The sequence below is a fragment of the Aulonocara sp. 'chitande type north' Nkhata Bay genome, linkage group LG6 (genome assembly GCF_057382095.1).
Source record: "Aulonocara sp. 'chitande type north' Nkhata Bay isolate Kocher_YH1m ecotype deep benthic linkage group LG6, A_spYH_male_GT1.1, whole genome shotgun sequence".
NCBI classification, from domain to species: Eukaryota; Metazoa; Chordata; class Actinopteri; order Cichliformes; family Cichlidae; genus Aulonocara; species Aulonocara sp. 'chitande type north' Nkhata Bay.
Genome location: NC_141349.1, coordinates 328,809 through 355,249, shown reverse-complemented (window position 1 = coordinate 355,249; position 26,441 = coordinate 328,809). Strand labels below are relative to the sequence as shown.

Below are 26,441 nucleotides of genomic sequence, written 5' to 3'. Positions count from 1 at the left end.
ATATGGTACTACAAGGTCATTAAGATAAGATGGGGCCTGATTATTTAAGACCTTGTATGTGAGGAGCAGGATTTTGAATTCTGGATTTAACAGGAAGCCAATGAAGGGAAGCCAAAACAGGAGAAATCTGCTCTCTCTTTCTAGTCCCTGTCAGGACTCTTGCTGCAGCATTTTGGATTAGCTGAAGGCTTTTCAGTGAGTTTTCAGAACTTCCTGATAATAATGAATTACAGTCGTCCAGCCTGGAAGTAATAAATGCATGAACTAGTTTTTCAGCGTCACTCTGAGACAGGATATTTCTAACTTTAGAGATGTTGCACAAATGGAAGAAAGCAGTCTTACATATTTGTTTAATATGTGCGTTGAAGGACATGTCCTGGTCAAAAATGACTCCAAGGTTCCTCACAGTGTTACTGGAGGCCAAGGTAATGCCATCCAGAGTAAGAATCTGCTTAGATACCATATTTCTAAGATTTTCAGGGCCGAGTACAATAACCTCAGTTTGATCTGAATTAAGAAGCAGAAAGTTAGCGGCCATCCAGGTCTTTATGTCTTTAAGACATTCCTGCAGTTTAACTCATTGGTGTGTGTTATCTGGCTTCATGGACAGATAGAGCTGGGTGTCATCTGCATAGCAGTGTAAATGTATGCTATGTCTTCTAATGATGCTGCCTAAGGGAAGCATGTATAATGTAAACAGAATTGGTTCTAGCACTGAACCCTGTGGAACTCCATAATTAACCTCAGTGTGTGAAGAGGACTCTCCATTTATATGCACAAACTGGAGTCTATTAGATAGATATGATACAAACCACTGCAGTGCAGTACCTGTAATACCTACAGCATGTTCTAATCGCTCTAATAGGATATTATGGTCGACAGTATCGAACGCTGCACTGAGGTCTAGCAGGACAAGCACAGAGATGAGTCCACTGTCAGAGGCCATTAGAAGATCATTTGTAACCTTCACTAAAGCTGTTTCTGTGCTGTGATGAGCTCTGAAACCTGACTGAAACTCTTCAAATAAACCTCTGCAGATGATCTGTTAGCTGTTTGACAACTACTCTTTCAAGGATGTTCGATATGAAAGGAAGGTTGAAGATTGGCCTATAACTAGCTAAGACTGCTGGGTCTAGAGATGCTTTTTGAGTAAAGGTTTAACTACAGCCAGCTTGAAGGCCTGTGGTACATAGCTGATTATTAGAGATAGGTTGATCATATTTAAGATCGAAGAATTAATTAATGGCAGGACTTCTTTGAGCAGTTTTGTAGGAATGGGGTCTAAAAGACACGTTGATGGTTTGGAGGAAGTAATTATTGAAGTTAACTCAGAAAGATCAATTAGAGAAAAAGAGTCTAACTTAACATCAATGGTACTAAGAGTAGCTGTAGATAATATTACATCTGTGGGATGATTATTGGTAATTTTTTCTCTAATGATAAAAATGTTATTTGTGAAGAAGTTCATGAAGTCATTACTAGTTAAGGTTAAAGGGATGGTTGGCTCAACAGAGCTCTGACTGTTTGTCAGCCTGGCTACAGAGCTGAAGAGAAACCTGGGGTTGTTCTTATTTTCTTCAATCAGTGATGAATAGTAAGATGTTCTGGCTTTGCGGAGGGCTTTCTTATAAAGCAGCAAACTATTTCTCCAGGCTAAATGATGATCCTCTAAATTTGTAACTCTCCAATTTACGAGTCATCTGCTTTAGGCTACGTGTTTGAGAATTATACCACAGAGTCAGGTACTTCTGATTAGAGGCCTTAGTTTTCACAGGAGCTACAGTATCCAGAGTCGTACGTAGTGAGGAAGTGAAATTATTAACAGGATGATCGACCTCTGTTGGGGTGGCGTTCAGATAGCTGCTCTGCTCTATGTTGGTACAGGGCATTGAAGATGATAACAGTGGGTGGATTATATTCTTAAACTTAGTTACAGCGCTTTCAGAAAGACATCTACTTTGATAAAGTCTACTCTCCACTGCTGTGTAATCAATTATTGTAAATGTAAATGTTATCAGGAAATGATCAGACAGGAGAGGGTTTTCAGGAAACACTGTTAAATGTTCAGTTTCTATGCCATATGTTAAAACAAGATCTAGAGTGTGATTAAAGTGGTGGGTGGGTTCTTTTACATTTTGACAGAAGCCAATTGAGTCTAATAACAGATTAAATGCCATGTTGAGGCTGTCATTTTTAGCATCTACATGGATGTTAAAATCACCCACAATAATTATTTTATCTGAGCTCAGAACTAAATCAGATAAAAAGTCTGAGAAATCAGACAGAAACTCTGTGTAAGGCTAAGGTGGACGATAGATGATAACAAGTAAGACTGGTTTCTGAGTTTCACAGCTGGGGTGGATGAGGCTAAGCATCAGGCTTTCAAATGAATTAAAAGTCTGTCTGGGTCTTTGGTTGATTAATAGGCTGGTGTGAAACCGCCCCCCCATTGCATATAATGGCTGATCAGACCACTTTGACACACAATGGGGATACTAAACAAAACACAATCATAAACAAAGAATGCAGCACAGTCTGGTTTGTTATTAAACTAAAGATCAAATAAGAAAATCAAAAGTATTGAATCCTAAACTCAATATCCAATTAAATGCTAATACTTTTTCTTTCAGGAGGTGGTGGTGCAGTCCAATTATCCTATTGTATTTAAGGGTAAGACGTAAAGAAACAAAGGTTAGTCAAAAGTCAAATTAACGAACTGGTGTGAATATGTAAGTAAACTAAATGTGCGTGCTTACAAATAGAACAAATTTATCCAAACCAGTCAATAAATTTATTGGAAACTAAAGTGTGTTATTGTGTTCAAATGAAGAAATGAAAATACACAAGAGTTACCGACTTTAGTGTGGCCATGGGTTTGGCCATCACATGGTGCCTGTGTTCAGTTTAGGTGCTTCTACCTGTTGTTTTTGTTTTGTTTTTTGCTTTCCTGCTAATGTGTCATTGTCTTTCTTCTCGCTGGGTGCATGATCTTCAAACTCTATTATACATCCAAGCTGCTATGAGAAATCAGTTTTCCGTGCATGATGAATCTCACCCTCAGTGGTCTCAGTATGTCCTCACAGCCAGCGCCAGTGGAGCTACTCTGTGACCTCTCACTGGCACAGACGGAGGGTCTGTGCCAGTGAGAGTGCAAATGTTTGCAATATAAAAATAAATGAAAAATGTAAACATCTATGTTTAGTGAACTTTGCAGTGTTGCTCTGTGGTGCAGCTACGACACTGTAGCAAAGTTTACACACTATGTCTACTTGATCCACGTCTGACTCCGCGAACCCATAATGTTTCCACACCACTGAAGTTTTTTTACCCCTCTTTTCAACCAACGGCAGTCACTCTCCTCTCCAAATAACTTCTGCTTAGCTTTCCGAGCTTCCCTCGGGTCCTCTTAATTGTTGTGACACGTGTTCGAAATGCAGAGAGGTGCGCTCGATTTGCCACACGGAGCAGCGTGAGAGTAAAGCACGAGGGAGGGGCTAATAATCGGCTCAGTCATTTTTAATGATTGTTGAAAGCCCAGATCGTAATCGTGATTAAAATTCGATTAATTGAGCAGCCCTAAATAGGGGTCATCATTTTATCACCTCTAATATTTTTAATCATCTTTCTTTGCTGCTATTTTAAACATTGGTGATGCTTTTTTTCCTGAACAAAGATGTAGAGATCATGGTTCTGTCATGAAACTGCTGTGCAGGCAGGAAAGGATCCAAAAGCAGACTTCACCAAGGTGTGACGTGAACTCCAAAATCCCAGCTTTCTTTGCTGGGAAAAGGCGATACAAAACTAAACTGGGAAATTCTAACTCACGAGGAAACACCGGGAGAGTGACACAGCCATGAGGGAGGATAAGACACGGAACTGAGGGAGACGCAGACATAAATGCACAGAAGGATCAGACGTGGAGCACACCTGACACAAATAAAGATAACAAAACAGGAGAAGAGCAAACACAACACGATGCACACTGATGGGAGACTATCAAAGTTAAACAGGAAGTACACTGGAGGGAGAGAGAGGACATGGAGGAACTGGGGGACGTAGATAAACATGACGAAATGAGGGGCAACGAGGCACAAGAACTCACACCACGATACAAACACAGACACACAGAGGGCAACAACACAGGGAGAAATCTAATAACTGAACTAACAGAACAACCCAGGCACTAAATAATAACAAAAGTAGACTTAACGTGATACAAAATGACATGAAGTACAAGAACACAAAACACTGGCTCAAATGGCCCAGAACCATGACAGGTGCATCCTTTCAATGACCACTGTTCACCCGTTTTAGACAGCAAACAGAAACATCTTTACCCTGTGTGAAATACAGCACGTGCTGTTTCAAGCGTAGTTGTCAGAATGTGGAACATTTGTGGATTTCCAAACTCCAGGTTCATCTTTGTCATCTTATATTCTTTTAATATGGTCAAAGATGTGAGGGCTACATATTTTTAAAATTGAATTTATCTTTAAACTTCAACACAATCAGAGACATCATTACACCTTTAAGCTCTTCTCTAACTGTTTACTGAAATGAAGAGTATTTTTTGTTAATAGCATTCATGATATCAGAGACGTTATTAGCCCTCCTCCTTGCTCTCTGACCACATGCCTTAACTGGCTGACAATCTCAAAGATCTTTGTATCAATATCTCTGAACACTCAACAACATCAGGCCTTTAATTTCTGGTTGTTTACCTAAACAAGCTGTTATTTAGCACTGACCCCTCCCACCTTCAGAATTTATCTCCAAAATATTAGAAAAAGTGGTGGCCAGCCAGCTTTCAGAGGTTTAAACTGCTCACAACATTTGAGATACATTTCAGTCTAAATTTCAACATGATATTTCACATTATATTTTAATGCATAGAGATACAGGTGAATATTCAACCCTTGTACACAGCAAATCCAGCATGTCCAAATTAACACTGTCGGATTTGATTTCAACACTATTAAAGTGTCTATATGGGTCCACACCAGAGAGTGTTAATTTAACTTTTTTTGGAGAGTTGGTACGTTAACTCTGATTTAGTGTTAAACACCAAATCTGTCTGGAGTTGATAATTTAACACTTGGTGTTAAGAGTTTATATATTAACTCTCAAAGAGTATTTTAGTTTAACTACGTAAGAGTTATCTTCTAATTCATTCTAAAAAGCAGGAATTTTACTGTTCTGAACTTCTAGAAATTTCTTTTGGAAATAAACATTTACTAAAAAGATGCAATGGTTTTTGAAAAACATTTATTCTGAACTGTGCACCACAATTTCAAAACATTTTCTGAAAGACGTAACAGTATACATGTTCTCACTTTCATTAGAATTTTGTTTATCAAAAGGTCTGACATGGTAAATGCAAATAACAGCGTTCTCATCACTTATTTCTTCAATACAATATGCATGTCCTTCATTCTTCCCTCTGTGGAACTTCAACGCACTTCTGCTCTCCCCCATATTCCATCTTCACAAGCATATCCTGTGCGGAGATTGAATAAAAATTAGTTGACACTAATTAATGGCACAAATAATCCAGTAAACAATTGCAGCATAGAGAAAAGAAAAAAAAAGGAATCCTCTTTGAGCCATTACTTGTGTAAAGTATTTTCCCAAAAGACAAGGACACAGGCAACAGGTAATACTGAACTAAATGTAAAACCTCAACCTTTTTCATTTTTACCTAAACCGTGTGCACAAAACTCTGGAGGGATCTATGCTAACGTAGAATCCAGTCAGGACGTCTGCTACTGCTGTTTGCTCGTTTTTTTTTTATGGGCGATCGTTTTCAGGCTTCAAGTAGCACCATTATACCAACATTTCACATTCTAGACATTGTTTTAGGTGTATTTGACCAAACGTTTGACTGAAAATTCACATGCAAGCTTTTTTCAAGGCTGTGGTATTTGCCCGCAAACAATACCTTTCAGCTAGCTAAAACAGAATATTATGCTATCAGCGAGCAACATGGCTAATGCCTTCCACACAGCTTTGTCTCAACTCCAAAGAGCCACAGAAGTAAAAGCTCATAACAATAATTGAAACAATCTTTGAAAAAATGACTTACCAAGCATGGCAAACAACTCAAATATGTAGAGCAAAATGTTCTGAAACGGCTTCGCTTCAGCTTCGATTGGAGCCGTGCTGGGGGCGGAGTCTGTGAATTTACTCTAGTGGTGTCATAGCCCCTGTAGGAGTTCAGAGTTAAGAGGTCAAGAGTTAATGTTTCCATTGTAACACCTCCAGATTTGACAGAGAAACACTCATTTTTAACACTCGATTTTAACTACTATCATTTTACACCTCAGAGTTACATTAAAAGAATGTGACTCTGCTTAGAGTAAAATTAACTCTACTTTTGCAAGAAGACTATTAACACCAAAACATTTAACACTTTTGAATTTGCTGTGTACCCTTGGAAGTCTCAGCTGCCTTTCAAAGTACCTGACTGAGAGACTTATATCTCAGGGTCGCAGCTCTGGCTGGCTTCTTCCTCTGTCACTCTCACTAAAGCTTTTCAGTTCCTGTTGCTAATTTTGTGTCCTCCTCTGCGACTCCATCTTGTGTTGAGCTGCTAGGTTCTGCACTGCTATCGTGTTTGCTCTGTACATCCTCCGAGTTTGACACACCCTGAATAACTAAGAAGTCTCATATCTTTTTTACACAGATGATGTTCAGCTGTGTTTGTGTTTCAAACACTAGAACATAGCCAAATTATCTGTCCTTCAAGACTGCATACATACTGCAACAGAGAAGAAGACATCAGAGGGTCTTCTTCTGCATTTAAAAAACAAGACCAACATTGGCCATTAGACACACAAACAGGACTAGTCCTGAGTTTTTAGCTGTACTAGGTCTTTGCAAGTATTTTTTCTGCATTTCTCTTTGATTACATTGATGCTGATGCACATATTATAGAAATGTGGAAGAATATACAAGAGAAACCAAAAGATACTTAAAGTTTGTAATTATTATTCTTTGAATGATTTGGGTAACTGTTTGTTACAGTTTTTCACGATTACTAAGACACATTCCTGGAAAGCTGCTCTCCTTTTCCCCAAACTGTGAACACAAAACCCAATTTTCAAGCTACATTCACAAAACCTCTGACTCTTCTTGCAAAACCAAACTTTCACCCTAAAACAGTTGAATTTGTGCTCAAAACTGAACTATGCCGTCAAATCATGCCTCAAGTCAATCTAAATTATATTCTCTACTGAGTAGTCACTAAACACTACATAGAAAGTAGTTTATGTTATGTTAATGAGAGTGCGGGGAGTGAGTTGGAGGGTGGGGTGGGCTGCTTTTAACTATGTAAAGCACTTTGTGCTACATTTTTTTTTGTATGAATAGTGCTTTATAAATAAAGATTGATTGATTGATTTAATAAACTCAGCCGTCTGCTCCTTGCTATCTCAAATATAACAGGACACTGGAGTATATTCTCGAGCATCTGACACTTCTGATAATCAGCTGTCTGCTTGACATTTATTCAGCTGTGTAAAAACTATAACTTTAATCTCAGCCAAACCGATTTACTCAGGAACAAATAAAATACTGAAAAAAGTTATCTAAGTGACTTATATATCATGTTTAACCTGAGTAGCGAAAGACGGCGGTGGGTTTGAAAACGATTTGCCGGGAGTCCGGTGCTCTCACGGCTCTAGTGAGCCTCGCCCCCGGCTAACTATCGAGCTAGTGGGTAACAGACGTCTCCAAAAACGTCGGAGCGCTTTTGAAAATATGTGGTGTCCTGACAAACTGAGCAGATATTTGAGGTTTACACAGCTACATTCTCGCCTGAAAATATGTTAAATGTTTATTTTGTGACCCAGAAAGAATAATAAGAGTAATATTAAAACTAACAGCTGCCGCCATGGGGGGGGTCACGTGGCCAAGCATTAAGATGGCAGCTTAGCGGGGTCGCTCTCAGGACAGTGTACAAACTTTCTATAAAAAACCCTTGCATATGCTGTTAGTGTGGTCTGGAATATACGGCACTGACATGTCAAAAGCTTCATCTGTGAAACAGTGTGACATCTTTACCCGAAGACGCAAGACAGGCGCTATACCATCAACGTCCGACACAGATGCTAACATGGCTAGCATAGCCGAGGTTTTGGATGAACTCAAATCACTCCGGTCAGATTTTGGAGCCAAGTTGGACAGCATCGATATAAGACTGACTGGGATGGCGAGCGCAGTGACTGCACTGGAGGGTAAAGTCTCGGAGGTAAAGCAAGACATATTGAACCAGGGGGCTCATATCGAAGAGGCCGAAGCCCGCATTGCCGAAGTTGAAAGCACACTTGAGAAAACAGAAACGTCACTGAACTCGGCTATCAAACGAATCGCACTTCTTGAAGCCAAAACAGATGATTTGGAAAACCGCGGACGACGAAAGAACCTGCGCATCTTCGGCATAAAAGAGGGAGCAGAAGGGCAACAATCACTCTTCGACTTTATTAACATCATGCTACCTAAGTGGCTGGGGCTAGCGCCCGACAAGTCATTCACACTGGAGCGAGTGCATCGCACGCTTGCCTCCGGGAAACCAAACCAGAGCAGAGCGGTGCTTATTCGTTTCTTAAAATTCCGAGAGAAGGAACTGGTATATCGGGAAGCAAGAAAACAACAAATTACACATGATGGGGCCAAGATCACATTTGCACAGGATCTGTCTGCGGAGACGGTTCGGATCCGACGGGGATTTCACCCGGTTGTCAAACTGTTTATTGATATCAATGCCTTCCGTGGATTCCAGCACAACCCATGCAGACTCAGAATCCTGTACGGTGGGAAGATCCACCTCTTCTCAACACCTCAAGAAGCCGAAAAATTCTACAAGAATCTGCCGAAGGAAACAGCAGAGGATGCTCATCACCAGTGAGTTGGTTAAACAACAGGTTAACCATTAAGACACTCCATAAGACTGCCTCTGCTTCAACATAACCGACCAGTAATTGAGTCACTGATAAGAGACAGATAAAATTTTGAGCTCGAATTTATGTGGGACTTATGTTACCATAACTGGGCGTTTTTAAGTGCATATTCGTTCTAAGTTTGATTGCAATCGTTTTTGGGTTGTATATTAACAGCTGAACCTCACCTAAGTCTTTTTTTTGTTTTGTTTTGTCCTACCAAGGGTAAACTTTACTTTATTATGGGGGAAGAATCAGTATCATTATATGGTTAGTGTACACTGTCTGATTTATGGGGTTTTGGAGAGGTCGCGTTGACTAGTTACTCCTCAGTGATGTGGATTAACGCCCTCCAAATAATTTGTTCAAGGGAGGGGGGAGACATTTCCAACAAGGAAATGCAAATGTTCAATCAGAAATTGTTTACAAGTTCTTTATCTGGTATGTGTGAGTGTGTGAATGTATGTGCAAACCTGCTTCTTCAATTTTTCCTTTACTTTGTTTATTTAAGTGAACAGTCTGACAATATTTTATGGAGAGGACAACTAAAGAAAACATTTTGAAGGTTAACATTATGACCTGGAACGTTAGGGGGATACGGAAGTTAGCTAAACTGAAACAAGTATTAAACCGACTAAAACATTTTAACTCTAGGATTATTTTCCTACAGGAATCTCATCTTACTGCATCAGAGATACATTTATTAACCAAAAGATGGCAGGGTCAGGTATATTTCTCTTCTTTTACTAGACATGCCAGAGGAGTCATTACTCTTATACATAAGTCAATCCCATTTCAAACTACGAGGGTGATTACAGATCCAAACGGGAGATATGTAATTGTGCAGGGCCGTATCTCCATGTTAGAAATAAACCTGATAAATATCTATGGCCCCAACGAGGATAACCCATCCTTCTATGAAAATCTATTTCTCACAATATCAACCTTGGAGGGCCTTTATATCATAGGAGGGGACTTCAATTGCGCCCTGGACCCTAACCTGGATAGGTCGTCTCAAACTGACACTACTCATACCCAGACTAGAAAAATACTTTTTAACTATATGAAAGATTTGAGATTAAATGAGGTCTGGAGAACAAGGAATCCAAATAACAGGGAATTTTCATGTTATTCTAGTTCGTATCAAAGTCATTCGCGGATAGACTACTTTCTTATCTCTACAGAGTTATTACCTTGTGTTGAGAACTGTTGGTATAACAGTATTGTGATTAGTGATCACGCAGCAGTATGTCTATCAGTTAGATTGGGCGAAGTTGATCAAGGTGTAAAGCGATGGAGGATGCAAACATTTTTGTTAAAGGACCCATCATTTGTCAAATTTATAGAAACTTGCATTGATCAATATTTTCAAATAAATAAAGATGAAACCACAGCTAGTATTAGGTGGGAAGCATTTAAAGCTTACATAAGAGGGGAAATTATAAGCTACAGTAGCATCAAGAGTAAGCAATATAACCAAGAATTAAAATCATTAGAAAGGCAAATTAAATCTAATGAAACAGAATTTTACCAGAGCAATGATCCCACTAAACTAAACAATCTGACTATTCTAAGAGCCAGGTATGATAAATTAACAGCAGAGAAAGTGGCAAAAAGTTTAATGTGGACCAAACAATTATTTTATGACCAAGGAGAGAAGGCAGGAAAATTATTGGCCTGGAGGATAAAAAAGATGCAAGCAGAAAAGGCCATCACCCACATAAAGTCCAAATCGGGTATTATAACAACAGACCCTTTAAAAATAAATGAAAATTTCAGAGAGTTTTATCAATCTTTATACAAATCTGAATATACGGGAAACAGAGAAACACAAGATGCATTTCTTGATCAGTTAAAATTTCAAACCCTCTCAGAAGAGGATAAAACAGCCCTTGATAGTCATTTAACAATAAAAGACCTGTCAGAAGCCATAGACGACCTGAATAGCGGTAAAACGCCTGGTCCTGATGGACTTCCAATGGAATTCTATAAAACATTTAAAAATAAATTAATACTGCCACTTCTTAACATGTATGAGGAGTCATATAAGTCCGGAATACTCCCAGACTCACTGAGATTAGCTACAATAACCCTTTTATTGAAACCAAATAAGCCTCCGACTGAATGCTCCTCTTATAGGGGAATTAGTCTTATGGGATGTGATACGAAGATTTTGTGTAAAGCACTCTCTAGAAGACTAGATAAATGTGTGCCTAATTTGGTAACAGACGATCAACAAGGTTTTGTTAAAACGAGACAAGGCTATCATAATATAAGACGTGTCCTCAATGTACTTTATGAGAAAAACAATAGGGAGGACACTGCGCTGCTATCACTAGATGCGTGCAAAGCCTTCGATAGAATAGAATGGAATTATCTCTTACAAGTGCTCCCCAGATATGGACTAGGTGAAACATTCCTGAAATGGATCCGATTATTGTATACACATCCAACAGCACAAGTTTTAACTAATAATAACGTATCAAAACCCTTTAATTTACAGCGATCAACCAGGCAGGGCTGCCCTCTGTCACCAATTCTCTTTGTGTTAGCAATAGAACCTCTGGCCATAGCTGTGAGAGCAAATGCAGGAATATCAGGGACAAGAATTGGAGGAAGAGACCATCTAATTTCTTTATTTGCAGATTATATTATATTTTTTTTGACTAATCTGAAAGATAGTATCCCTAATTTAGTAACATTAATAAAAACATTTGGAGAATTTTCAGGATACAAAATTAACAATTCTAAATCAGAATTAATGTTTCTTAATGAGGAAGAAAGAAGAAGCCCTGTGGTGGCCACCCCATTTAAGACAACTACAACAGGCTTTAAATATTTAGGCATTAGGATCACTCCAAGCCTCAAGGACATAACCTCAATAAATTATGATCCCCTTGTAGGAGAGGTCACGGAAATGCTAAACCGTTGGACAAACCTGCCTGTATCTATGATAGGCCGGATAAATATCCTAAAAATGACAATTTTACCCAAATTTTTATATTACTTCCAAACACTTCCGTTGCCTCTACCAACTTCATTTTTTGACAGTTTAAACAAACTATTTAACCAATTTATTTGGAATAATAAGAAGGCAAGGCTCCGCTTACAACTACTTTACTTGCCCTATGAAAGAGGAGGTCTCCAAGTCCCCAACCTCAGATGGTATTATATGGCTGCCCAACTAACATCAGCCACCCATTATTTCTGCCCAACAACACCTCCAGCCTGGGTTGACATCGAGCAAAAATCTGTTCCAGATCTTCCCTTACACACTTTTCTATATTCTTCAGACACTAAGATATTAAAAAAAACTACAAGGAACCCTTTCTTGAAAAATACAATTATAATTTGGCATGCAGCTCATAAATATGTGGGCGATCCTCCATCGCTTTCGCGATTTACCCCTATTTGGGGAAATGAAAAGTTCACGCCTGGTAAAAGTGATGGGGGATTTAAAATATGGAAAAATAAAGGCATTCAAAAAATTAAAGACCTATATGCAGATGGCATGCTGCTCACATTTGATCAGTTGTGTAAAAAATATTTAATACCCCCAAAGCATTTTTTTAAATATTTACAATTGAAAAACTATTTGTCATCAAAACTGCAAAGGATTGCTGAACTTCCACCATTGACAAAAATAGAGGAGGTATGTGTTAAGAATACAAAAGGGAAAGGTTTTCTCTCTATATATTATAATTTACTGGTGCTTTCCTCCAAAGACTCAGCAGCAGATAAACTGGATGCTTGGAGAAGGGAGATCCAAGAGGACATAGATGAAAATGACTGGAACCAGGCCTGCTTAAAAGCACAAAAACAAACAATAAACACACGCTTTAAACTACTGCAATATAAATGGCTCATGAGAACCTATATAACACCTGTCAAGCTTCATCATATGTCCAATGATATTCCGGACATCTGTACTAAATGTCTAGTTGAAAAAGGAACTCTTCTTCATTGTCTATGGGAATGTCCTAAAATCCAGGACTTTTGGAAAGATGTTATCAAATATCTGTCTGAAGTGTTTAAGGTAAAAATCCCTTTAATAGGAAAACTCTGTGTACTTGGAATATATCCAAGGGAATTTAAGCAATCGGGGAAAAAAACTAAATTACTGGACTACGGACTACTTCAAGCCAGAAGAGCCATTGCGCTATGTTGGAAGAGTATGGATGCTCCCTCCATGGGACTCTGGAAGAAGGAAATTGCAATCTCTCTAGGCCTGGAAAGACTGACATATATTGCCAAGGGCAAACAATGGGACTTTGTGAATATGTGGAAGCCATATATGACTATTTTAGGGAGTGGAGGTGAAGGACATTTATGAACAAAAAGGAAAAGAAGAAGGAAAGGAGGGGAGAATCTTGTCTATCCTAACCCATTGTATTTTTGTATTGCTGTGAGAACTATGCTCATTTCTACATTTGAATGTGATGTAGGCAGGTTTGATGTATGGATGGATGTGTGAATGTGAGGGTGTTCAACATTTGTTTGTATTGTACTATAAAAAATTTCAATAAAAATATATGGAAAAAAAAAAACAGCTGCCGCCATTGTTGGAAACTGAGCAGGGCCGCGCTATGAATTCTGGGACACAGCTTCTTCTTCTTCGGGGTTTAACGGCAGCTGGCATCCTTGTACATGCAGTGCTGCCATCTTCTGTTTCAGTCTGTTATTACACTCTTAAATCCTGCTACTTATTCCTGCGTCTTTTGTGATCTTACAAAGCTTCAAACGACGCATCGACTGTTAAATTAGTCGTTGACGATTTTGATAGCCGACGTAATCGTGACTAGTCGACTAATCGTGGCAGCCCTACATGATTCCAAACATTTTTTACAAATAAATAACTGCAAAGTGGGGTGTGCGTAATTAATCAGCCCCCTGAGTCAATACTTTGTAGAACCACCTTTTGCTGCAATTACAGCTGCCAATCCTTTAACGTATGTCTCTACCAGCTTTGCACATCTAGAGACTGAAATCTTTGCCCATTCTTCTTTGCAAAACAGCTCCAGCTCAGTCAGATTAGATGGACAGCATTTGTGAACAGCAGTTTTCAGCTCTTGCCACAGATTCTCGATTGGATTTAGACACTTAACTATCTTTTCAATAATTTTTGAGATAAAAGGCAGTTTGGAAATAGGTCTGTAATTTGCAATAATATCAGGATCAAGAGCAGGTTTCTTGAGTAGAGGCTGATTCACTGCATGTTTAAGATTGACAGGTACAACACCAGAGGACAGACTACTATTTACAATGGATTGTACAGCTGATGCTATAGTGAGAAAAACCTCTTTGAAAAATCGAGGAGGGAGAGCATCATAAGGGGAACCTGAGGGCTTCATGTGAGCAACCAACTCCTGCACGCAGAGCAAGGAAACTGGCTCAAACCTGTCAAAGACAGCAGAACTAGGGACAGGGGTAGAAGGGTCGAGAACGGACTGGGAAGTCTGCGCTTTGACAGATAGCACTTTATCAATAAAGAAGTGCAGGAAGTTTTCTCAAGTTTCCTGAGAAGACTCGACACCAGCAGTCTGTGGAGCATGAAGGACCATGTCAATAGTCTTGAATAATAGCAGCAAAATGTTTCCTCTTAGCATCTTTTACAGTCTTCTGGTAGGAATTCCAGTAGTTTTGTAATATTTGGTATGACACCTGCAGTTGATCCTTCTTCCATTTACGTTCAGCTCTCCTACACTTTCTTCTGGCAGCCCGGGTGTCTTCATTCAGCCAGGGTTCAGATTTGGCTTTTACTTGCCTAAGCTTAAAGGGGGCCACCGAATCTAAAACAGTTTGGCAGACTGAGTACTCAGCTCTTCTGGAATCAGGAAGGTTGCAGTTCTGATTAAAAACAATAGAGAACTGTCCAGCAGAGGAAGGATTAAAAATACGACAGCACCGAGCAACAACAGAAGGAGGATTAACTTTGGTACAAGAAAGGGAAACCTCAAACAAGACAGGCTTATGATCCGACCCTACAATGTCACAAACCTCTAAGTTAGAGACAGGTAAATTGTGAGTTAAAACAAGATCCAACGTGTGCCCATATTTTTGTGTAGGCACAGACACAGGTTGCACAAGATCAAAAGAGTCAATAAGATTTAAAAAGTCCTTTGCCATTGGCTTGTCAGGGCAGCACACATGAATATTGAAGTCCCCAACAATAAGGACATGATTGTATTTTGGCATAATTTCAGCCAACAGATCAGAAAAGTTATTTAAGACGTCCTTATTGTATTTGCGGAGTCTGTAAACCACAGCACAGAGCACTGTGTGAGAGCGACCTAGCTCAAACATACTCAGGTCAAAGCTACTAGGTGATGTTGATAAGGGCAGTGGTTTACATTTATACTGCTTCTTAAAAACAACCGCTAGTCCTCCTCCTCTGCCTGATATTCGAGGAGAGTTTAAAAAGCAGCAGTCATCTGGTAAAAGATCTGTGAAAGCACTGGACTCACCGGCCCTCAACCATGTCTCAGTTATACAGAGGAAATCCAGTCCTTGGGTCATAAATAAATCCCTTGCAATAAAAGTTTTATTACTCAGCGATCTAGTGTTCACCAATCCAAACCTGGTGGAGGTCAGCGTGTTCGTGGCTGACAGCGAGACCCGACACAGCAACCGCAGGTTCTATAGGTTCGCACTACGCCGACAAAGATGAGGGAAAATCCTTCGCGGCTGGGACATCTGATCCGAGCCAACAACGGGCACCAGCCAGGCATCGATGGGCTCCAGAGAGCGCGGAGAAAAGACATTGTGAGGCACAGATCCATGTTCGTTCCAAGAAGCCGGGGAAGAGCGCACCAAGTACGCCTTAAGTTTCACGAGCAGACCGCTGCATTTGCCCTGGCATCTGAAACGCTTTCGCCGTGAGGCCAGGATCCGAAAAAGGTTAGCTGGTAACCCAGATAGGAATGGAGGTAACGTCTTATGTCCAGTATAAGTTGCATTGGTAAGATCACTGGCAACTAGTCGGAGGTCCAGCAGAGTTTGGCGATTGTACATTAAAAGAGAGTTGACTCTAGCAATAAAAAAACAACACAAACAAACACAACAGGGGAAGAGGCAGATGGCGAGCCACACACACTGGCGCCATCTTGTAACTGTTGTCAACATTTACATACTATGATGTGAAAAAAGGTAACTACCTGTGCTCTTCTCTAAATGTTTGGATTATGGTGGACACGGTGAATCTACTGATGTTTGGTTGTACCCTTAGTCCGGCCTCCTTCATTGTCATACCATGGACAAGAACATGGTCAATCACAGTAGCTCTGATTTACAGTTTTTTCTGAATGCTTAAACACTAACTGTGATTCCTGTAGCACAATCTCTAAAACTATTCAGACTTATAGCAAAACCACTCACTGAGTTTGCAAAACTAAAAGCACAAAAACTGCTTTGTACTCAGTTTGCAATTTTGTAACACACACTTTGCAAAACTGTAGGCACAATTCACTGCACAACACTCAATTACCAAATTTCCAACACACTCCTAGCAAAAGTATACACATGTATGGCTATCATTAACACTAATTTGCCAACTGTCTGGCACACTTTCACATGTGAAAACTTCTTTAGATAATTAGTTCACTTTGCAATCAGCCTAAGCACTATAATCCAGGTAAGCTGTGTGTGCGGAGTACAATGGAGGGAGCAGGAAGAGTGAGAAGTAGAGGAGGCCGAGGAAGAGGACGTGGAGGTGAAGAAGTAGGATGAAGAGGACGACAAGGACAAGGAGGAGCAAGAGGAAGACGAGGAGGGGGGAGAGGAAGATGAGGAGGGGGGAGAGGAAGGGTAGGAAGAGTAAGAAATAGAATTGCTGATGACATCAGAGCTACAATAGTGGACCATGTAATCAACCGTGGAATGACCCTGAGGGAAGCTGGCCAACGGGTCCAGCCTAACTCGAGCCGCTACACTGTAGCAAGTACCATAAGGACATCTTGAAATGAGAATCGGTTAGTACAGTCACTTCGCACAAAGATTTGTAGCACTGCCATATGCCAATGAGAAACACACCAATACCATTGATGTAAAAATACTGAAATTGTTACTTTACAGAATTGCTAGATGACCAGATGCTGGGGCAGAGGAAGCATGTTCACTGCAGACCAAGTAACCCATATAGTCATTATGGCGATTGCAAATAATCCTATACTTGGAAATAAACACTTGTGTTTGTTTTGATGTGTTTGAATAAACACCAGTACTTGAAGTTTGGATCCCTCTATGCTTATGGATCTATGACAGAAGTATGAGCTCAAACTGACATAGCCTACCTTGTGCACAGAGAAAGCAAAAGCCAGATGTGTTTTGTATTCATACCATCAGTGTGCAGTTGGCGCATTGTGTGCTTAGTAGATGATGGCTTGTGTGTACTGTTTGATACGGAAACACCATTTTTACGAAGGTGTGAAGAGTTAATCTAGCTGTGTTCGCTTTTGCAAGAGAACTACAATGTTTTGATGATTGGGTGACAGGTTTTCTTATTTGTGTGAAGAGTTTTGCAAAATTAGCCAATAGTTACAAAAAATGTGCTTAAGCAATCAGAAAAAACTGTAATCTGATATCACATCATTAGCCACAAGTGTGATAAATTTTGAGTTGTTGTGTTCAACTGGTAAATGGACTGGTTCTTATATAGCGCTTTTCTACTCTGTCTGAGCACTCAAAGCGCTTTATACTACTAATTCATTCACCCAAACACACAAGCACTTTTTTCTGAGCTAAGTAGTCTACCATTCACACTCCGATGGATGCATCGGAGTTAGCATCCCTAGGCAAGATGCTAACACCATGTGGCAAAGGAGAGCAACATGGTGTTAGCATCTTGCCTAGGGATATTTGGCATGCAGACTGGGATCGAACCACCAACCTTCTGGTTAGTGTCTGACCTGCTCTGCCACCTGAGCTACAGTGTTTGACTTTTTCCACCTGTGCTCACCATTATGCAACACAGGTGCATCACAATGACAATGTGTTGACAAGATGTGTCTAAACAGATGAAAAGTGCTTATGGTTTTGCCAAAAGAGTGACTGATTCAATAAGTGGGTTCAGGCAATAGGGTTTAGTGTTTTAGCAATCGAGAAAAACTGTAAGTTACTTGCAAATTCAAAATAGTGCAGTACCCACTGAAGGTCAAGCTTTGTGCACAGTTGTCGAATGACACAGGAGAGATTTTGAAGCCTGAAGCTGCAGTAATTGCTTCTTAGTCCAGAGTCAGTCAGTGTTATTACAAACAATCTTGCATCCCATTTTAAAACAAATTTAATGGTGTTTTGACTTATTTATTGTTATTATTAATCAGTGATGATTTTTTACTGTGGTAAAAACAACAGGAAAGGTGATTTACCTGTATGACCTCTTCAGCATCATTGAACAAAGAAAGTAGCTCTTAGTGAGAGGAGAAATTCTGTCTGTCATATTGGAAACATATAAGAAAACATTTACATAGCATTTTCAGTGGGAGAAACATTTCTCAACTGAAAACGTTACAACCAGATGAACAGATTGGCTTACCTGGATGATTAAACATGCTTCAAGACATTTACGCAAAAGTAATTTTAGCATTTTCACAAGGAATTCTCATGGAGCCACATCTTCTCTCTCTCAGGAATACTGTGTTGTTTTGGTGGAAATGAAGGAAAGACTGCTGTGAAAGCAAAAGAGAGAGCAGATGTCACCCTACAGACAGGAGAAAGTCCAAGTAATGCCAAGATAATATGGACTTTTGGAGCCGAAAATCCAAACATGCGACTTGCCACCATAAAGAAGAGAGTGGTGAAGAGTGACTATGATGCGCGTTTTAAAGACAGACTGCAGCTGGACAGTCAGACTGGAGCTTTGACCATCACACAGCTCAGCGTCCAGGACTCAGGCATCTACAAGTGGCAGGCCATCAGCGACACCATCTTATGGAAGCAGTTTAACCTGACTGTTTATTGTAAGTACATCCGCTCACTCGCGTCACTAGACCTTGAAAACAATTTAATAAAAAGGCAACATTTTTTTCCCACACTGATTCATGAAAAGATGCACAACAACTCCTTACTGCTGCTCTGTTTAGATACATTAGCCTCCATCTCACCTCATTTCTAGCATTCTCCTCTGTTACAAAGGCCCTCTGCATGTCCTCCTTCACTACATTCATGAACCTTCTGGTAAATGGACTGATTCTTATACAGCGCTTTTCTACTCTCCTTGTATACAACATGCCTCATTCACCCATGCACTTCCAAACACAAGTGCAAACTAAACTACCTTCACACACATTCATACTCCAATGAACACATCGGAGGGCAACTTGGGGTTAGTATCTTGCCAGGGATATGCAGACTGGGGAAGCCAGGGATCGAACCACCAACCTTCTAATTAGTAGCTGACCTGCTCTACCACCTGAGCCACAGCCATGTGCTCGTCCTCTTTTCCTCATACCACACAGCTTCAAATCCTCTTTTTGTTAGTGCCTGATAGGTTTGTAGCTTGTACCTATCCGCTGGAACGTTGAAGACAATATAGTTACACTGCAAAGCAAGACACAAGCAGGCTGGTTTTACTCATGCATGAGGGAAAGCTGGCTGGAGCCGAGTGTCGTTCCACCACTTGACCTCCGTCAGACTCTCAGCCAGGCTCCCCATAGCACTCCTTTTATTGTGGTTACATGAATATGCATAGGGTCATTAACATATGACATCTTACATAGGTATACATGTGAACAAAGAATACTGTGTGTGTGTGTGTGTGTGTGTGTGTGTGTGTGTGTGTGTGGTGTCCAGATGTGACCCTGTGAAGACTCCCCAAAGCTGGTGCCAGGAGTCTAGCGGTCCATCTGAACAAAAGGCTCTTATACTTAAACAGATATACGTGTGCTTGCTATACCATAAATCAATAAGAAAAGATACGAACTCTCCTAGGAGGTGTGATCTACGCCGGAACACTCTGTAGAGGGAGTGAACGCACTCCCCCTTCATGCTACACAGAGCTGTTACAGACCTCCTAGGATGAGACATTCTTTCAATCTACAAATGGTTATACACTTCTAAGCATATGTGGGTAAATGTTTCTAAGCATAAATGACAATCAACAATACAAATCTAACATTTCCCCCCTTATTGACCTTTATGCTAGAAAAATTCCCAGTTATGAATACCTCATGACTGACAGTTTTAATGCAAACATTTTTATACTCAGCATATGTCAAATCACCCTAAATTACTGTAAAAGTACACAGTTTAACAAATGTATTAGCAGTTATCCCATTCCTCATTAATCTCATCCAATGGCAACCTGCATCCTACAAGCAAACAAAGAAATTGTTAATTTAATAGTGAAAATAAGAAAGTAACATTTTCAAAAACATCTCAGCTTGGTGATGCTTCCTCCGGGTGTGCAAATCACATGTCTCTCTGCAGAGTGGTTTGAGTTCTGCAGGGCGTCATGAATGTCTCTTCCAGTTGTTTCCATCATTGTCCATAGGACCAGAGTCCAAATGTATGTAGAATAAACATTCAAACATACCAGTTAGTTTTGTTGTTTGTCAACATGGGTCTCAGCTATTTCCAAAGCTGCAGACCTCATAGGAAACTGCTGTTATCACCACCATCCTTAGACTCCCTCTGCGTTGTCGATGGAGCTTGGCACGCTCCCCTCATCCTTCAGGTGCCCGTCTGTTGTCCACAATCTCCTCTGTTGGCCTCTGGAAACCCCCCGTGGCACAGCTCTCAGTCCAACGCAGTTTCATGGTCCTTGCTGTGGCTCCAAAGTCTGATCTCATGATGGGCCCCAACCAGCTCGACCTTTGACCTCAACCACTGCCTGGGCTGTCAGCTATGCCTGGAATGGTTCTTGCTTCTCACTGGCCTCTTAAGATTTCTCAGGAGATTACTGCTGCACCTGTATTTCCTTGCTAGGAGGGAAAACTTCTATTTGGAGAGCATGTCAACAATCATCAAACAACATTCTTTAGTTCAGTGAACTTCACTTATAGGCCATCAAAGCCTCATCTGAACATGGATGCATCACTTGCATAGGTTTAATACCTGTAAATAAACTGTTAATCACACAAATCACTGCAACAATAATAGAAAACATTGTTTAATAAAAAACATTGTTAATCCTTGGACCCCTCCTCTTGACGCATGGACACACCCATGCGTCAACTCACCAAACCTGGATTCCTGTCTTAAAGAAAAAGATTAGCTAGATCATATCCCAGGCAACATCAGGGCATCTCCTCCCCAGGAGCAGCACCACCCTGGACCTATAATCCTGCAACAAAAATGCTAGTGTGTTTTGCATATTAAGTTTGCTTAACACCGGGCTCTCCCAGGAGCCTGCATACACACCATCATGGCCTGGAAAACAAGATCTGGAAGTGAAATCAAACTACATACCTGTAAACAATTGTATCATAAGAACAAGAAGCATTCAACATCAGCAAGACAAGTGTCATGTGCAGGTTTTCTCAAATCAGTAAACTACAATTATTTTCATAAGTCGCCTCAGACATGGATCATCCCATGTACTCAGTCAACATTAACGTAATCAGTGACTGCTCTTAAGCAAAGTCACTCCACTCATATATTATTTATGGGCTCAAGAGTGGCCAGCAAATGAGCCCATATTAACTATTCCATAACACCGCATCTCTTATTTGTTTGTCTCATGTCACTTGTCCGCTTCTGCTGAATCTTGTACATGCAGTCTCAAAAAACAAACATTAGCAACACACATTGATTATCCTGGTGGGCAGGCGTCGGCCAACCACATTCCAGAGGTGCCATAAAAACACCATAAAATCAACCATCCATTGCTGTGGAAAATATGTTATTCATATCATCAAAGTAACCTTCACATTTTCCCATCAACACAATGCAACAGCATCACCACTCATAACCTGTAAACACAGTTTTCCTCACACATAAACCCAGAAATCCTGTAGTAGGAAAAAACATCAACCAGTTGTCCTGGTATAAATCGCATCATCAATTCACATGAAGAACTGGCATGCTGTAAGAAAAGAAAATGCAAATATTAGCGCTTGCGCAGGCGTATGCATACTTTGTCACAGCTCCCTCTGTGAGCAACACAAGCCTATGAATAACACACCTGATAAATGCACAGACACAGAAAATGGCATTTAAAAGGTTAAATCATCATGCAACCTCGAGTGTTGCTGTCATCTTTCTGCTCCTGTAAAAGGAAACACATGGGTTCATCTGCACCTTTGTCAGGTGGGGGTTAACTTCACACAATCATGTTCAGTCAGTCAGTCAGTTATTTTAAAATTCTTACTCATTCAGTCAGTGGTTCCTTCTTTTGCTAATTGTGGAAATTATCATCGCATTCGTTTCCACGCTCAGCAAAACAACGTTATTTCAAAAAGAAAAATAATTTAGACTGGATTTCCTCGTTGAATCCTTTTTGGGGGGGACTCTCATTTCCTAATTGTCCCAAATAAGTGGCTTTCTCCTGAACCCATTTTAAATGTGGAGAAACTCACTTGCAACAATTTTCTTGACGATGTGTAACGCTTTTAATTCCCGACTTGCAGATCTGCTCAAAGAAAAGAAATTCACAAGCAAAATCAGTGCTTGTTCAAAAATGAAAAATAAAAAATAACAGAGATTATCAAACCAAACTCTCAGTGCACTGTGAAAGTATCAAAATAAAAAGGCCTTGTTAAGTCATGACACAAACTCCTCATCATCTTCACAACAGGAGAAGAATCATCAGCTAGATTCACTCCAAACCAACCATCAACTGCACAACACACAACATAACCCTAATGTCATATTAGCTATGAGTTTAATCACCCGGTCTGTGCTCTTCACTCATTTAAGCCACAGATCTATTTTATTCAATTTTTCCTTTTTCCCTTCATCATAAAACATGTGACATGCTGTCATGCACTTCACAAAAGACGTTTGTTCTGACGTATTCAGAGTTGTGTATCTAAATACAGGATTCACTCGCACATCAAAACAGGAAACTCAGTGTTTTAGAGTCTCCACTCAACACACAACAAACTCCAACACATCCCATTCACTCGTACTAGAATTCAGTCACCTTTCATTAATCTAAGAACGATCAACTAATTTGAATCAGCTATTAACCCACTAGGATGACAGGACAACAGAAATGCATGTTCAAAATGTTATCACTAAAAGAGAATTTCCCTCATACAGTAAATTACTTGTGCTGCATCAATCAAGCAGGAAGCTTCTCCCAATTTACTATATTAATAACTAAATTTATTGTCTGATCACTGGTTGGTCAAACCAGGATCTTTTTTCCCACAAAAGTTAAACTGTTGTCCTGCAACCTAGAGAGTCAATTTTTTGCATTGGATAAATTCAGTATTTGATAACAAGTGTCTGCTAAATTGACACTATTTTAACACTGATGAAAGATAACAAGCATGTCTGTGGAGCTGCATCTCCAACAGAGCATGTTCTGTGCTATGAGTTCCACTGGTCTTTGCATCACACGAGGTGACAAGATGATAAACAGACTCACGCTTAAAATGTCTAATCTTCATGAGTTATTTTGTGTTTGTATTAGTAGGGTTAAGGCATGTTCTGTGTGATTTTGTATATGTTTGTATATGTTTCAGACTCCTTCACAATTTTCCAACTTAAGCAGTCAGTTTTCTTTTTCCCCAGGTTTGCTAACCCAAATTTTGATTTCCCACATTAAATAATTCCTATGTGTTCTCACCTAGTCTTCTCACTCTGTCCTCTCACTCTTTTGTCCTCTCCCACTTCAACAGTCCAAACAGCCGGCAGTTCTCCTTCAGCTTTGTCCTGTGTTCCACTGTCTCTTCTTGCCATTTTACTCCACAGGTGGCAAATGTCAAACTCCAACTGTTCAGTTCTCCTCAAACGTTTTCTTCACATGCACAGTGAAGTTTCAGCTTGTTGTAGACACAGTGCCATTCATCCGATCAGGCAGGATGATGGGTTTGCTCTTCTTCTCTGATGCTGTTTGTCCACATTGCTGCTGCTTTGCTGGGACTCTTTGCTCAGGACTTGCTGCTGTCTTTATCTGCCATGTTATTGCTCTTTGGAGCTGCATTCCTTGTCTTCAGGGAGGAGTGAGCACTTGCTTGTGAGGTTGAGAGACACATACACATTGCGCTGTAATAAGTCAGCCAGAAACTTGGCCTGCACGTTTCCAATGATGTTAAACTATAACTTTCTTCCGACCGCTGCATGTGGAAAATTGATTCAGGTCTGCTTTTCACCTGAAAGTGACAAACTAAGACATTTCATTATTATCATCGCTGCTTAATCAACACACATCTCTCTCTCTCTGTGTGTGTGTTTGTGTGAACAATCCTTTCTTAAAAGCATAAAATGACATTGTAGTTGTTTTTCGGCTGATCAACACGAAACCTTTTTCCCATGATTATTTTTCTTCGTCTACAATGTAATTTTTGTCTCTTTTTCACTCTTTTTTTTTTCCCGTTACAATAGCTGGTGACCTGCAGAATCACCGCTCTCACTCACAATCAAAGGCAATTACTTTTGCACAGTGCACAAAAACACTGTGATGTCAGACACATTCACACTCACTTTTTCATCTGCATAAATAAATCACGTGGCTGGTGATATGTGCCATGGTAATCCATAAGCATGATCACACGTTTATTTAATTATTTTCGACCCAACAAAACAAATAAACAAAAACATGATGCTGATGTTATGAACACTCTACACACAAGTCAAGATGCAGGAAAACTGCTCACGGAAACGCTGCACACTCCCTGTTTCCCCCTCTTTGAGTAGTTCCCAGACAGCTCTTGATCTGCTAATGTGTAGCTTGCTCATCAGCTCAGAAAAAAAACTGCAACGCAACATCACACAGTAGTTGCATGCTCTGCCCACAGAGCTGTGTTGTTCATATTCAACACAGCTCCTCCATCATGTACTTTTAGATGTTTCATACAGGGTTCAGCATATTAGTTGTTTTCACAGGTGTGCTCCATATCTCAACAATGGCTCATAACAAGACGACAGTCTTTCACACAGGTCAAGTGCCTCTATGCACTTCATTAGTTTAAATATTTACCTATATCACTTCACCTCACATGTCATTGTACTGAATTTAAGCAACCACAAGCTTAATGTAGATTACTTTTAACAACTATCCACCTCAATTAAATCTATGGTCTGGCACACAGGCTGCTGTCGATCAGGGCAAGCTAAAGAATAAACATTGTGTCAGCAAGGGGTGGGGGGAAAGCCATTCACCAGAGCATATCTTAAGTGCTGCTGATGTGGGCTGGCCTTCTCCACAGCTCTCCAAGGCTGGTGTGTTTTCTGAAAACTTCTAACATTTGAATCTCTTCCATTTATAAGCCTGCGATTAACCGCACGGCTCAGGTCCGCGTGACCGCGCTCGCGTGAACCCGCGCAGCTGTGAAGCCGTCGCTCTCTCTCTTTTTACATAAATACTTTGTGCTGCCAGGAGCAAAGTCCAGCACAAACGTCTATCTCCCTCCGACTCACTCTTGGTTGCTTAGAAACCCATGATAACAACAACAGTCGGTGTCACAGACCACATGTTCTGCTCCGCACACACTCACACAACAACAACAACAACAACGACGACGACAATGACAACAACACAAAATAGGCCTATTGTCCAGCACAATCTGGACCCCGCGGAACTTCTCAACACCCCACTGAGCGGTGGAGAACTCACTACAGTACCCCACACAGCGGTCTGTATTTCGCCCCACTAAGACGGCGAACAAAAAAAAGTTCGAACTGCGCAACTCTGCGACTTAATGCTTCTGTACAAAAAACCCCACTGAGCGGCTTTGTACATCGCCCCACTTAGACGGCGAATTTTAGCCCCACTGAGCGGCCACGGACAACGCCCCACTGAGCGGCGAAGACGTACAGTTATAGAGTTGGACTCTAAACTTACTTGGTGTTGCTTAGCGTGTAATATCAGCCTCGAATCCCGCCGATCGCCATTCATCGAGGAGAAAGGACAGACAGCGAATCCACAGGAACTTCCTGGCTGACGTCAGTCTTTCCGCGTGCCTCTTCTCCCCCCGGTGAATGTCGACTCTAGGGATCCGGCTCGAAGGACCAATTAATGATAGGTTTGTAGCTTGTACCTATCCGCTGGAACGTTGAAGACAATATAGTTACACTGCAAAGCAAGACACAAGCAGGCTGGTTTTACTCATGCATGAGGGAAAGCTGGCTGGAGCCGAGTGTCGTTCCACCACTTGACCTCCGTCAGACTCTCAGCCAGGCTCCCCATAGCACTCCTTTTATTGTGGTTACATGAATATGCATAGGGTCATTAACATATGACATCTTACATAGGTATACATGTGAACAAAGAATACTGTGTGTGTGTGTGTGTGTGTGTGTGTGGTGTCCAGATGTGACCCTGTGAAGACTCCCCAAAGCTGGTGCCAGGAGTCTAGCGGTCCATCTGAGCAAAAGGCTCTTATACTTAAACAGATATACGTG

At 40.5% G+C, this 26,441-nt stretch overlaps 1 protein-coding gene across 1 annotated transcript in view; it reads left to right on the top strand.

Moving 5' to 3' along the window:
• The window catches only part of LOC147326929 (CD48 antigen-like), a 38,279-nt gene that overhangs the window by 2,529 nt on the left and 9,309 nt on the right, over nucleotides 1-26,441 (top strand). Inside the window, exon 2 of the mRNA XM_086294476.1 lies at nucleotides 18,560-18,889. Coding sequence (XP_086150602.1) covers nucleotides 18,560-18,889 — 330 coding nt within the window. The remainder of the gene's footprint in view (nucleotides 1-18,559; nucleotides 18,890-26,441) is intronic.